Source organism: Spea bombifrons, chromosome 8, assembly GCF_027358695.1.
Source record: "Spea bombifrons isolate aSpeBom1 chromosome 8, aSpeBom1.2.pri, whole genome shotgun sequence".
Taxonomy (NCBI): Eukaryota; Metazoa; Chordata; class Amphibia; order Anura; family Pelobatidae; genus Spea; species Spea bombifrons.
Window position 1 is genome coordinate 6,790,637 of NC_071094.1, and position 14,913 is coordinate 6,805,549.

The following is a 14,913-nucleotide window of genomic DNA, read 5'->3' on the forward strand; positions in this document are numbered from 1 at the left end:
CGACGAGACAGCCGCTGATAAACCTCGTTTAATGCAGTAACCTACAGTAGAGAAAGGGAACCCCACGTGCCCCCCCCCCCGGGCATCGCTCCTCATGCATATCCTCCATCTGTCACTTTTCCCCAGAGTTTGCTTCGCTGTCCGTGTTTTAAAGGGACCTCCGTATGTCACATCCCGCTGCCTCCCACCCCGGCGATCCACGATGAACCCACTGGAGTAAAGCAGGACGGGGTGCTTTCTTTGGCACAAATATAAACATTATTTGGAGACACAGACTCTACTGCCCAGAGATTACATCCATTACGGCTCTAAATACTTCTTTTCACAACAATCTTATTTCCTGAATAGTGGTCCCCAGAGCTACACATTTAGCGAGTATAGGAAGGAAGAGCGCCTGATGCGATTGGTATGCGTCACCCGAAATGCTTTGGTTGCCATGACGAGCCCCCCAATATTCATTCAGAACCTTGCTTTTTGTTGGCTCGGAGCGCTTTACATTGCATTACGCATCGCACATGGATCAGGTATTCCAGTTTGTAACTTTTGTAAATTGTCCCCAATGTCCGCAGTTTAGAAGGTTCTAGGTCCAATCTGCAGCAAGGTGTCGGGGAACCCCCGGCCTCTAAACAGACCGCGTTTCCTAGACATCAATTTAGATATCTTGAGCAAACCAACCATACCAGATTCCTTGCTGTAGACACCCCCGTGTAACCCTACGCGATTATTTTTCTTCTCGTGTCACATTTCTGACCACACAACACATTCTTTTCGACAACCTCGACCATTAAATGTAGTCTGGGGGTGAGTGGGTTAACCCTTTTCTAACTAGTTTCAAAGATTGAGGAAAAAAAAATGCTTGTTTAAAAAAAATATATAAGTCATGAAATTCAAGAGAATAGAACATACAGAACACACCAATTTACTTTATTCGTAGTGTTGATTGACAGGCAAAATCTGACAGCAAAAATGTAGATTTATAACAGACTAGGAATCAGATTAAGTGCCTACTTAACACCTTTTGCCAAGCAAATTACAAAAATTACCACAAAACCCCCCATCGTGAATGGAGGGGAAAGGTGCTGACTGTATGTTGAGATCCACAGCCGCGCAGGATGCTGCTCGGCTGGAGAGTTGAGTTTTTAACTACAAAAATGCCCTGTATCAAAAAACATTTAAATAGAAGTCTGAACCAGCAAAAAACAGATGGGGGGGGGAGAGAACAGGTAGGGAAGGGAGAAAGTATCCAAGTGAAAACCAGTAGTCCCTTTGTGTACACATTTAGTTTTATTGTAACAAAGCAACTTGTACACTTTAACGTTTAAAACTGAGCATTTCTCTTTTCCAGAAAAAAATTAAAAAAAAAATTGAAAAAATGTCTGATTCCAATGTCTTGTAGGGTTCCTATGGGGCCCCGTACAGTATCAGGGCTGGCAACCATTACTATTTTATTATCTTAAGTGTCTTGAATTATAAGGATGTCCCGGGAAAACACCACTAAACATGCCAAAAACGGGGTGGGGGAAAAGAAAAAGCTTCCAAAATACCCAAATCTAGCCCTCCCCACCCTCCCTTGCTGATTCTCAAAACCCACCCCACTGACTACCCCCCATCCCACCCTCCACTTTTTTTTTGTTATTTTAATACATTTTTTAAACAAGGAAAAAAAAAATTAGACTGATACATGTTGGTAAATGTTATCTGTCCATATTCACATGGATACACAGTGCAACCTCTGAGCCCAATATACACAGAAAAAAAAAATGAAGGAAAAACACTTGGCTATGAACTATCACACAGGGTTTCACATGTCCCGGCTTTCCGCAATGATGACAAAGCCAAGGAGCATCCACACCCCAGACCATATGATGCGATGTTACTGTTGTATGGTTTATTGTGGATTTGGGAACAAAAAAAACTGGTTAGAGATTTCCACTGCATTTACTCAGTTCTCACCCCTTCCCACCTGAACAAAATAAACTTATGAAATATGGTAGAAAGGGCAGGCGAAAAAGGACCAGAGAACAAGGCGACTGAGCACACAATTTAAAAAAAAAAAATAATAAAAATATTACAACAGCATCTTGCTCCCAGGGGTTGGATGATAAAAAAGGGGGGAAAACGAACAAAAAAAGGAAAAAGGGTGGAATCCAAACAATGCGATTTTAGTCATCTTCGCCTTCATCTTCCTGCAAAAGGGAAAAGAAATCCTGTTAAGATGGATTTTTGTAGCACTCCTAGTCTGTATAAATTCTAAATTAGATTTAAGATGTGTACGCCTTCCAGATTACATAAACATGGACTGTTACAAACCCAAAGCATGCTTTCCTATAGTGCGGGGTGAGAAAAGCTTCACTGGGGCTTAAAGTTTTATTTTCTTTAGTTTGCTGAAGTAAATCTGTATGCTCTATATATTAATAGCAAAAAAGTCTTGCATAAAGTTATTTCCTAGTAATTGCACTGGAAAGTTTAATGAGTGTTTTATCTTCAGTCACCGTTAACTGTGTACAACCCAAAGAGACTGTCCGAAAGAGCAATCAAAGATACGGAAGATTACGTACATACCTCCGCCTCTTCTCCTTCCTCATCTTCATCATCGTCGTCGTCATCTTCTCCTTCAACTTCATCACCTTCTTCATCAATGTCTTCCAGTCCCTCTTCTTCCTCATCGTCGTCATCTTCTTCCTCACCCTCTCCTTCTTCGTCTTCCATATCAGGGACCTGGTCAAAGAAAGAAAAACCTTTGTTAGGAAAAAGGTACCTCTAATTGAAGCTTTTTAAGACTCTTCCCACCAGCACAAGAAGGTAACTACTACAAAATGCAATTTAATGTACGCAAGGAGCTCTATTCCAACATAGCCTCAAATCACACCATGCTATTTTATGACAGATAAGATCAATGTAGGTACGGACACATACCAAGTAGTACTGTAATGGGTTTGGCCAAATGTCATCCTTAATGACCTCCCCGAGTTCATCTGCACCCGCATCAGAATGATCTGTGAACCAAGTGAAGAAGCTCTCTGGCTCTTCATGTTGCCTCTTCCGACTGGCTTTGTTCTGTGTCTGACTACAACGCTTTGTCAGATCCTAAGGGGAAAAATATATAAATTAAGAAGCAAAAACACAAAACAAGTAATTAAACTAATGAGCATCAAAGCCAGTTTAGTAATGTAAAGCTTCACCTAAACTCTACATTTCCTAAGCAAACTACCTGTCACTGATTGTACAAAGTCAAATGTAAGAGGGCAACAAGGTCTAAGCAACAAGCTATCTCCCAGCTCTGACAGACACACCATGATTACTAATCAGGACAGGAAGTTTACATTACTTTGTGTATAATATATATATATATATATGAACAGTCACAGGAAACATAGCACCCCCCCCATAATCAATCTACTTCACATTTACCAGCTAAAACACATCAGTCGTAAATAAACGAGCAAGTGTTAGTCAACAAGCCTGAGATTGTGACGATGATTCTTACCTTTCCAGCTTTCCATTTTATTTCAGTTGATTTTGAGGATGGGTCACCACTCTCGTTCAAGTGAAACTCTTTAGACAGGACTTTGTTTTCAAAATACGGATTTTCATCAAAATACTGAAAAAAGCAAACGTTAAGTATTAAAAACTTTATCAAACACACTAGGTGCACCAGAGCCCACATTTGTTCTTTTTTTTGTTACCAAATAGCTTTTATTCATGAAGAACACCCATCACAATACGTTATTGGCCACAAGAGGCTAAACAGGAAACCACCACCAAACATTCAGTCCTGAAACACGAACATGGGTATTACACACGCCACATCAATCAACGAGCCATTAGTGTATACTTACAAAATCTATTCTGTAACCAGACTTTATATCTTCAAATTCTGTCACCTCCACCCTGATCAGGTAATGAAGCGCCTCCTCATCTTCCTCACCCAACAATGCAGATACTGAAACAGGGGGAACATATCGAGACGTTAATATCACGGGGAACACCGAGCTTTTGTAAATGTATCTATATCTCATGCATATATTACCTTACAGAGGACACACTGTAAAGCAACATACAAGTCATTCATCTGAGAATTTACGAGATAAATATCTGACATCACTGCATTGCTTACAGGAAGAAGTGTCCAGTCTGAGCAAACTAGAGCAGAGTTCCTCATACCTCCATAATAATAGGTTTAGAAAGGTCAGGACATCTTTTTTTATAACGAGTCTTTAAACTATATCTGGTTTAAATTAGGACTGGCTAAAAGACCAGGGTGTAAAAATACACCAAAAAAAACATAAAGGATTAAGATTACCTTGTGGGTGGTTGACAAATGTTGTTACCCAGAAATTAGGGATTTTGGCGATCAACTCTGACCTCTTCTGGAAAAATGGCTGACGGAGTTTGTTGTATTTCTGTTCTACTTTCAGTATCTCCTCGCTGGCTTGTTCGTTGAGTCTACAGGATAAGAAAAAGTAGCAGGAAATACTTATACATCGGCAAAAACCGCGGCACAAACACATCTGTGCGAGCCGTTTAACCTTTGTTTACTTTAACAGATGACAAAGTTACAAAACTACACAACAATCGCACATTTTATTTTCACAAACAGATAATGAAGAAGAGAAGAGAAAGTGACGAACCTGTCTATTTCATTCTGTACTTCATCAATGTGTTCGATAGCTTCCTGTTGTTCCTTTTCTACAATAACAAAGAAATGCATTCTTAGTACCAGAAGCTTCACCGGATCACGGGCCACAAAGTTACAGACTGTATTATATAAACATAATAACTCATTCAGTAGAGGCTGCGATCTGACCGCATACGATGAGCTCCGTATTGACTGCATGCGTTCAGCTATAAAAGCTGCGAAAAGTCACGAACAGACAGCGCTCAGTTACATACAGCGATCGGATAATATTACGGATACGGCACATCAGTTACATTAAGAAGAATCGCCCCCGACCGGGGCAGGCAGCCCACGGCGGACACGATCCAATTAATAGTAAACACCGGCGGCACACGTGGAAGCCATGAGTAGATCCGGCGGGATATTCCTGGGGACGCACGCAAGCAAAGGGATACAGCGGGTATTGAAAGGCAACGTGCGATGAGGGAGGCCTCTAGGGTACAGCGGGTATGACAAAAACAGGAGGCCCCGGGGACCCACGTGGAAGCGGCGCCGATAGGCCGCAGGCTCACGCGAGGCGCAACGAAGGCCTCTGTCCCCAATACACAAAGCGATCTCCACATAGACAAAATTCTACACCGAGAGCCAAGCCTGGGGGCCCAACTGGCTCCCTTCCTCCTCCCTGCGCCATGCGGGACGGAAGCATCATGGCGGAGGACAATGAGCCGCGGCTCCTGCGCAACGCGGGATTTCCCACCCCGGCCGCGCCACTCTCACAGCCCGCGGACAGCGGACTCAAGACAAGCCGGGGATGCACCTCGCCGTTCAGGCCCAAGGACTCCATGCCTTCTCTCAGCCCATTTTCCTGAAGCGGAAAATGGCGCTTGTGCGGAGGTCGAGCCTCCCCCTCCTCCCCAAGCCCTTTCTCCATTTTTTTTACCTGAGGTCTCATCCGCTCCGTCGTGGTTGGAGTTCACCTCCTTTTTACTGACTTTGGCCGCCGGCGCCGACATGCTGAGTGAAGTGTAGGGCGGGGAGGGACAGGGAAGGGGAGTAAAAGCGAAGGCCGAATGTGTGTGTGAGGAGAGCTGCAGGCTCGGGCCTGGCTGGAGGGGGAGGAGAGAGAGGAAGCTCCTCGGTGAGGCGGTGCAGGGACCGCTCCTGGGAAGGGAGGGAGAGTCGGAGCGCCTCAGCCGCGATCCCCTCCTTCCTGAGGCGGGTTAGAGAGGAGAAAGCACCGGTGTGGAACGGCCCGGGACAGCGGACAAGGAGGAGAGATGACCGCCGCTGTATGTGTGTGAGGGAAGATCTCGCTCCCGACTAGCGTGCGATAGAGAAAGGAGGGGGAGGGACGCACTGCGCTCGGCACCAACACGCGCTCCCGCTCTTGCTTCTAAGACGGTACCACCTCCTAGTCAAAGAAAGGAGGGCGCTAGGCATAGAAGGGCGGGGCTATCAGTGGCTTGTATGAGTGCGAGTACCGCCCTCTTCGCTTCTTCACTCCCTCGGGACCGGCGGAAGGTGGGGCGTTCCTTGAAAGTTAGGCGGAGAAGAAGGGGATTGGGTGAATAATCCTAGCAAAGTCAGGCGGCAGTTGGTCAAGGAGTGGAGGAGGTGGAGGGGGTGTGGTACTGCGCGTCAAAGGGAAGTCACATGTGCTGCGAGGGAATGGGAGAGTTTGTGTTGGGGATGCGCGCTCAGTTCCCGCCACACGCGGTGGCGGAAGGAGGGTCCGTGTGTGTGTGTGTGTGTGTGGGAGCCCCACCCCGCCCCCCCAGCGAGCTGTTCACGCATGTCCGCAGGAGGTCACGGCGATGGCGATAAAGATTATGAGATAAACGGATATTATTAGGTGTTCGGCTGCGAGTTTCTTGGTGTTATCGAGAGATAAAATTCGCTGGGAGCCTGAGAGGGTAAACGGGGCCCGACAGGAATAATACAATTTAATCTAAATAACTGTATAGAGGTACACACACACTGTATAGGGTCTTTCAGTATGGGCCCCGTGGGTGGTAGTGACGTCACGTGGGCTGTGCCATGATGTCATATCGTGCCCATCTAATGTCATAGTTGTGCCTATGTAGTAACCCTACTAGCTGTCCTGGTGTTTTGCCGATAAAAAACCCTTATGTAGAATAATAACCATATGAATGCAATGCCATTGCTAATGTATTTATCACCAAGAGTCCACTCTAGAAGCAGGTTGAAACGCTGGCCTGTTGGGATATCCTTGCTGTCAGGACTGTCCTAACCACTTCAGGACAGTGATTGGCTATATGCCGGCCAGTGTGTCTCACCTACACATCCCAATTGTGTAGGATGCACACCAGGTATGAAAAGCCACAACATACTGTCTGACCCACCAAGGACAGAATCATCGTCATGGTAACAGCCCCTCGGAGGGACAAGGGTTGCCCAATCCCTCTGATTACTTAAACACGCAAATTCGGTCCTAAGTGGGACGTCCGGGAGGAATAAATAAAGCCAGGGTGTCCCCAGCAAATAACAAAAGACCTGGGGCTTTCAGGTGCCCCGCCCCACTCTTATTGCTGGTCCTGATGCAACAGCTGATTGCCAAGGGTTAAGTGAAGGTGGCATCCCATTGCTGCGTATTCCCAACCACTTCTCACTGTAATCTTACCTGGATTCCTGATACCCCGACTCTACCTCCTTCCACCCCCCCAAATGAAGATGAGGTGGGACGTCTCTGGAGGAGCATACCACCCAAGCGTGCCAATTTTGGGCACAAAGTGCATCATTTTGACTCATGCCTCTGTGTCTCCCTTTCCTCCCAGGATGCCCCTCTTTTCTAGGCGCTCAGAATGTTGGCTGGGTATGAGGGTATCGCAGGGTTCTACGGCCCTAAAAGCCCCAATAATGTGTATAGAAACAGCAGTAAATATGCTTATAAATTAAACGGCTCAATAAAACGTCTTACAGGTGTAGTGTTCTAAACCAATGAGGAAGCCTTTAACAAGTGAGGCGAGCATACAGCGTATTAAATAACTCCTTTTATAATAATTCACTGGGTTTTAAAAATATTAACATCGTGACTCTGGAACAAAACACCAGGTGATGGAGGAATAGGGCAGCGTTTGCCAAATGGCTTTATATTTTCTCATGTAGGAAGAATGGAAGTACCGACAAGGGGGTTAGGATTCTTGCATATGCTTTCTTCTATATGAGGGGTGTCGGGGACATTGCACCGTCCCTTTAGGTAAATAGGGCAGTTGGTGGCCTAGGGGTGGCCCTGCAGATGAGCTCACGGTATGCTGGTCAATTACATTGTATATGTTAGTATGTAAATGCCCCAAATAAAGAACACTTATGTATCAGATTTGTTTTGGATACTTTATTTCCAATCCACCACTTTATATGATTTTGGTTATCGCCGTATCTCGTGATGACCTCACATTGTACCAGTGTTTCAGAGCTCATAATGCAATAGAGATGCTTAGGGGAGGATGGACGAAGCCTCTTAGTGCCTCCCACCTTAAGGCTTTAGGGGTTCATCTGTGGTGCTTCTCCATATGATCCAGTCAAGCTTCTACGAAGGGTTAATCAGGTGCCCAAATGGTGCTCTTGGTCCCTGTATGATATGGTTGATATCCCTGCTTGAACACAGATGATTGAATTAGGTGTATCATTAAATAACAAGTGACGTTTTCCACATGGACCAGCATCTGTGGGATTCACGACCTCAAGTTGCGCAACTCTTTACTTTTTTACGTTGAACTATTCACTATGTTTTGCCGTGGGGTTGGATGCGGAAGATCATCATGAATAAAGCAGGATTAAGGTCTCCACCTTTTCATAAATACCGGCCATCTTATTGTTTATGTCACTGCGTGTAAAGAGGTTTTCTACAAACTGAAGGAATCGGTGGCAACATATACCGGGGAGCTTTATTAAAGTCTTGAAATACTTTAATAGCCCTTCAAGAATATTCTATGTACTGACTCTCCGAGTATATCAACCAAACAGCTCTAATACCGGCCCTCGAGGAAACCTCGACTTGTCATTATTTAAAGATACTCTTAATTAAGCCACCTACATTCAAGCAGGGATATCGGCCATATTATACTGGGAGCAAAAGCCCCAGTAATAAATAATTATGGCATTTTCAAGAGAAATGACAGAGCAGCAAAACTAGTTAAGATAAATGAAACAACAAAAAAAAATCAAACAATAAATAAATATAAGAATACATGAAACATAAAACAGGCTTATCTTATAGACCTAAATTATGTTTAATGTCTGAATCTCATAACATTAGAACTTTCTGTCGCCTCATCTCCCCCTGATCTCGCATACATCGCTCTAAATGATTAAATGAGATCAGCTACGACACATGCGTAATGCCCATTTTCAAGATGGCGTCGGTGACTTCACTGGAGGTGACTTTACCCGAGCTTCAGCCTTTACCCGTTGGCAATCGCAAAAATGTTTCCTGTGATCACCATCGCCGTTCCCCGATATTAATGAAAACGTTCTACGTTTTACCCGAACATAAATAACAAGACCCAATACAACATTCCTACGCGTCGCGCAATTGACGTCATCCTTAGCGCCTTCTCCGAGCGGCATCCCGTTGCCTGGGCAACGCAGGCCTGGAGTGACAGGGCCGCAGCCGGGGTTGTGTTGCCGTGTTGCAGGATGCAGTTTTCGGATGAAGTGCTGGATGGGGCGGCTGTGGAGTCCGTGTGGAGGAAGTCGCAGGAGTCTCGGTGTGATTCGGTGAGTCGGCCCGAGGCGTTTTACTACCTAAAGAATAGAACGCGTTAAATGCAGCGTCCAGTTATGTCTGACCATTTAAACAGATAGCTGCAAATTCACCCATATACCCAGAGGTATTGGTATAACTGGCAGTAATCAAAGCCATTTGTTAAGGCTACTGAGGGAGTGATCATGGTGTGTATATGAAAAAAGATAGTAGATACACAGAACAACCTCCCATCAGAAGTGGTAGAGGTTAATACAGTGAGGGAATGTAAACATGCATGGGATAGGCATACGGCTCCCGCATCTCAGACAGGATAGCGGCCCACAGGGAATGGGTCTAGGACCCCGGGGGTCTTAAATAATTTCCATGGGACCTTGTATTATTAGTTCGCAGGAATCTTCGCTTACCGTCGACGTCTTTTCTTTCTCAGAGAAGCTGTCAGACGATCCCCATCGCCACAAAGGAGGCCGCTTCGCAAGTGTCCAGCGTCAGCGAGGCCTCTACTCAAACTGAGCGGAGACGAGACCCCGGTGTCTTGGATGTTGATCTCGGACCCCTCTTGGATTATCCGAACCTGGCAGAATTTTTGGGACGCGTGGAAGGTGCGATGATAAGGGAACTGAAGAAGAACCGGAGAAGTCACGCCTTCGATGGCTTCGTGGTGAACTGGGAAGAGCAGAACGAGCTGGTAATTCCAAACGGAGTTCTCAAAAAGATAGTTCTTTAATTGAATATTTCACCGCTAAATGGGGGGGGGTTCCTAAAATTGGTATCGTTCTGCGTGGTGCAAAGACTGTAAGCTGTTTAACCAATCTGGGTCACGGCCCATCGTCTTACTCAACATAGATCGCCAGTCACAGCCTCCCAGCCGCTGGGGAAAAGGTGTCCTCGTCGCTTAGATCTCTGGTGTTTACCTCCTTAATAGATCATAAATCACGGGCATAACCATAAATCTGATGTATACATTATGAATACCTCCATATACTCAGACGCTCTGCCTGAGCTTAAAATGCATATCAAATACTTTAAATTAATTTTAACGCAAACAAGTCATGGCAGACTGATTTACTACTTCGGATCAGTGAAATCGACCAAATCCTACATTCCGTGGTTCTATACATTAAGTACAATGAGTACAGTAAGGGGATTTAAACTTGGCGCAGGTCAGGGAGATCTTGACGCTAAGACAAGACCAGGAAGAAAGAAACGGGCCGACTAGATGGGGGCCGAATGGGTCTGATCTGCTGGCAAATTCTATGTCTCTAAAAAAAAAGGACATTAAACGAAACCCAAAACGCCCGATTATCATGGGAAAATCAGCCTGATTATTCCGATCTTGTTCGTTTAGGTTTCCTGCTTGTACAGTCTGCGGTATCCAGACGCTTCGGAGCGGCAGCTTGAAGTCACCTCGGTCACGTGGAACTGCACCGGCTCGGTTGTTGCCTGTTCATATGGCAGGTAAGATTGTGGTGCTTTCAAACGGAGATAAAAGGGCACAGAGGAGGGTATGTATAATGTATAATGTATGTATGTATAATGTATGTATGTATAATGTATGTATGTATAATGTATGCTTGCTATATGTAAAATGAGTAGTTCAATCATCTTTATTGATACTCTCAAGAACAAGACCAGGGACCGCAGAGTTAAATAGAGCTTCTTTATATATCCCATTAAGCAAACTGAGCTGTGCACTAATCCGGGGTAAAATCACCCTGGTTATTAGACAGTGTACCAAACTAGAACTCTCTTTTCATTTAAAGCAGATCACCGGAATGCTAGGTTGTAGTTTTTATTCCCTTTATCGTTATGTACATGTTCATTAAATATGGTACGGCGTTATCCCTTGGGGATATGCAGTATATTTAACTGATTGTTATCCGTCACTCAGGTTAGGTGATGGGGACTGGAGCACGGAGAAGTCTTACGTCTGCACGTGGAATCTGGACCGCAGGGGTTTAAACCCAAATCAACCGGATGTCACGATAGAAGCGACCAGCTCTGTTATGTGCTTGGCCTTTCACCCATCCAAACCATCTCTGATAGCTGGTAAGGTCCACCAAAGGATAACCTCTTTTATATTCATAGTAAAGCTGAAGATATTGTCATGGTTACGGCACATCTGCTGTAATAGTCTGACGCTTCTTGAATAAATTGTGCTCTATTGATCAACAGTTATTTATTTGGTTTGGTAGGAGGTCCACTTCAAGGATATCTGCTGATCGTGAATCTGTAAGGGTATGGCGCTTCATTTATTAAAGGATGGGGAATTATATTCTATTTTGTTTTTTTTCCGAACAGGTGGACTTTTTACCGGGGAAGTTTTGGTGTGGGATACAAGCCGGACAGATGACCCATTAGTTGGAAGGACAGGGCTTACACAAGATACTCATACAGATGCAGTTTATCAGGTAATGGAACAGCAGGGAGGCATTCAGTCTGTTGTAGAAGGTCCTATTCGTATGGTCTTTAGAACAGATTCTTGGTTAAAAGTCGATTATAAGCACTATTAAAGACAGTTTTTTGTATGCCAACCAAATGTTCCCCCCACACCTTCCCTCTTGGGGCAGGAGGTTGACCTCCGACCATTGGCCTGTGCTATGGTTTGTTCTTCTCCTGATCTGCTCCTGTTTCCCGGTAGGTCTGCTGGATGCCGGATAAGCCTCAGAGTCACAAGCCCCAGGTCCTGAGCATCTCTACAGATGGGAAAATCCTCACGTGGCAGATGGAGAAGGAGGGCCAGCTTGTTTTACAAGATGGGTACGCACTAGTGGCTCAGCAAATACCCAGCAACACAAAGATAAACAAGGTGATGGCATCTTCTTTGCTGCATGGGCAGGGTCGCTCCTATGAGAACGTATGTTTGTACATATTGCATGTGTGTATTGAATTAAGATTAATGTGATAAACTGCTTGACCGTTGTAGCCCACTTTGGCTCTTTTACATGCAAGGAAGAAGGAAGTCGTTGATGGTTACTCACGTCCATGGTGTAAACTCATCTGTGGTCCAACAAGAAGCCTAATTGCCCAGTATGTTGCTCTGCCCCTGTAACGGTGGACAGCGCTGCTGCCCACTTGCTGGACCAGCTGCCATAGACCTACTCAGCCTAGTCCAGAATACGCCACTGGCTATGTATCAAACATTTTCCATTGTCAGTTAGTTAGTGGGCAGAGAGTAGGCCAAGTTGTTACGTTGGTTGTCTTGAATCCTGGTATAATCTCCCATTGTGCGGTTTCTCTTGACAGCATGGCCGTGGCGACACAGCCGTAGGTGTGACCTGCCTCTCCTTCTCACACTTTGACCCGACGCTGTTCATTGTTGGCGTTGAAGGTGGATATCTGCTGAAGTGTTTCTCTGGGGCACAGACTTCAGCTCTCACCAGCACAGCATCCTCTGTCCCGTTAAAAGCTCCGGCGCAATTCACCTTCTCCCCACACGGGGGACCCGTTTACTGCGTGGACTGTTCTCCTTTTCATAGGTATGTAACACAAATCAGACACACGGGACTGCCTTTCATGCCTGGTGGGACCGGACAAACTTCTGTTGCTGGACCTTTTGATGTTAAAAAAAAGCCTAAAGTGTTCTGTGTTTAGAATGCAATCACAGACCTGCTTAGGTTTATAAGGTCTAAGTAGATCACCACCTATGTCTGTTATATATATATATTATATATAGCTACTTAACAATGATAATCGATGATTAAATGTGATGCATCTGTTCCTACATACCTAAGCCATACAGTCACTTTCATTTTACTTTGTTAAATGGACAGGGGTCTCCTGCGGTACTTACATGAAAGGATACATAAGTATATTCCCGTTGAGGGATGCCGACACCAAGGGGGTGAAGCATCATCTAATTGGAATGTGGAGTGGCACTCAATGGTATCTAAAGATAACTGTATATCACTTCTCAGTAGCATTCCCAATGTTCTCCCCATTGTCTCAGGACCTGAAGTCCATGGTAGATCTTTCTGATCATGGTTGTCCTAGGGATTGTCCAGTCACCCAGAGCTGGAGGCTAGGAATAAGCTTTCCACTACTATAGACTATACACATTGCTTATTCTGTCTTCCCATCAAACACTTAAGAATGGAATTCTTATTCCCTACAGGAACCTTTTCCTGAGTGGAGGAACAGACGGAAATGCCCACCTGTACTCAATGCTGCAGGCTAAGCCTATATCGTCGTTGCAGCTATCAGAGAAATATATCTTTGGTGTCCGATGGTCACCGGTGCGTCCCCTGGTGTTTGCTGCTGCTTCAGGCCATGGTATGCAATTTTGTTATTGCCCCGCTTCTCTGATATATATATTATTATTATTTGTCTTATATAGCGCCATCAAATTCTGTAGCGCTGCACAATGGGTGGACAGGACACAACAAGTAGCATGTAACATAACAATTTGATAACATTTCCGATAACCATACAGTTATTACCAGTTACAAATAAATTTACCTAAACTCACTACAGTCTGTGCCATGTGAGTGAACAGAAATCATCCTATAGCCTGTAAATGGGAAAATACGGGTATAAAAAGATGTATATTGGCCAAGATACAGTAAGATATAAAATGTATCTTTTTGTTAACTCCTGTATCATTTTTGTTAACTCCATGTATCATTTTGTTAATGTCCTTCTAGATTGTAAGATTGTTTAAATAGGCCGCCCTCACCGTTTCTATAAGTCCAGATCGTTATGTGATGGACTACTTATGACCCGTTTCCCACTGTACAGCGCTATGGAATATGATGGCACTATATACATCAGTAAATAACTTATCTCTGGCAGTTGAAACCAAACCATTACGTTTCAAATCGCAGCTCATGGAAGTGAAGATCTGAGTCTCAGTGTGGCATTGCTAGAATTGTTCAGTTAATTGCCGGTTCTCCTCCCCAACCCCTAAACCAAGGAGCGACAAGAAGGACCTTAATAAGGGAGAAATCACGTAAAAGATCAAAAAATGTAGGACGTAGCAACACTGATAAATGCTTCCAGGATTTATATTTATATAGTTCTATAATCGTGGGAAAAAACATGTTGCATGTAACGTCAGTTGTGGTACGGACAGGTTTTTTTTTTTTGATACTTATTTCCATTAAATTCAGTAATTTTATTTTCCACCAAAGGGGAACTCCTGCTGTTTGACCTCGCAAAAAGCTCCCAGAAGCCTTCACTGTCTATAAAGCAGACCGACGACGGGAGACCCGTTTACTGCTTGGAGTTTAATCGCACGCAGACCCAGCTGCTGGCGTCCGGAGACGCGACCGGAGTCGTCAAGATATGGCAGCTGAGCTCCGACTTCACAGAACAAGGACCCCGGGAGCTTGTCTTGCTTGATGAAGTTGCCAGCGAGGTCACCGATCGGAGTCTAATGTGATGAGACAGAACCAGTGGGCAGAAGACCTCCTGCTGGCTGACCTGGATCTGTCCCTTTCTTCAACCCATTTTGATTGTAGATTTTCAGTGCCCTAATAATTTGTGTTTTTTCATCTGACAATAACGCGAATGCTCCGTCCCATTAATTATTTACCTGTGTACTGCGTCTACTGACTCCACGCTGGTCCTAGAT

At 44.7% G+C, this 14,913-nt stretch overlaps 2 protein-coding genes across 4 annotated transcripts; one reads left to right on the forward strand and one right to left on the reverse strand.

Moving 5' to 3' along the window:
• Nucleotides 1-903: 903 nt before the first annotated feature.
• SET (SET nuclear proto-oncogene) lies at nucleotides 904-5,999 on the reverse strand. Of its 2 annotated transcripts, none has more exons than XM_053472564.1 (8): nucleotides 5,559-5,999; nucleotides 4,632-4,689; nucleotides 4,304-4,446; nucleotides 3,840-3,943; nucleotides 3,488-3,601; nucleotides 2,917-3,087; nucleotides 2,563-2,718; nucleotides 904-2,186 (listed from the first exon to the last, which is right to left on the reverse strand). In XM_053472564.1, the coding sequence occupies exons 1-8, from the start codon at nucleotides 5,629-5,631 to the stop codon at nucleotides 2,163-2,165; spliced, it is 843 nt and encodes a 280-aa protein (XP_053328539.1). In that variant the 5' UTR covers nucleotides 5,632-5,999; the 3' UTR covers nucleotides 904-2,162. The 2 variants fall into 2 exon arrangements, with proteins under 2 accessions (XP_053328539.1, XP_053328540.1); XM_053472565.1 differs by having other exon boundaries at nucleotides 2,559-2,718.
• A 3,056-nt stretch (nucleotides 6,000-9,055) lies between these two features.
• Nucleotides 9,056-14,840, forward strand: DYNC2I2 (dynein 2 intermediate chain 2). Of its 2 annotated transcripts, none has more exons than XM_053474272.1 (9): nucleotides 9,056-9,355; nucleotides 9,772-10,029; nucleotides 10,690-10,799; nucleotides 11,233-11,390; nucleotides 11,643-11,752; nucleotides 11,983-12,150; nucleotides 12,588-12,820; nucleotides 13,456-13,613; nucleotides 14,471-14,840. In XM_053474272.1, exons 1-9 carry the CDS (start codon nucleotides 9,275-9,277, stop codon nucleotides 14,719-14,721), a joined length of 1,527 nt encoding a protein of 508 aa, XP_053330247.1. In that variant the 5' UTR covers nucleotides 9,056-9,274; the 3' UTR covers nucleotides 14,722-14,840. The 2 variants fall into 2 exon arrangements, with proteins under 2 accessions (XP_053330247.1, XP_053330248.1); XM_053474273.1 differs by having other exon boundaries at nucleotides 9,777-10,029.
• The last annotated feature ends 73 nt before the right edge of the window (nucleotides 14,841-14,913 follow it).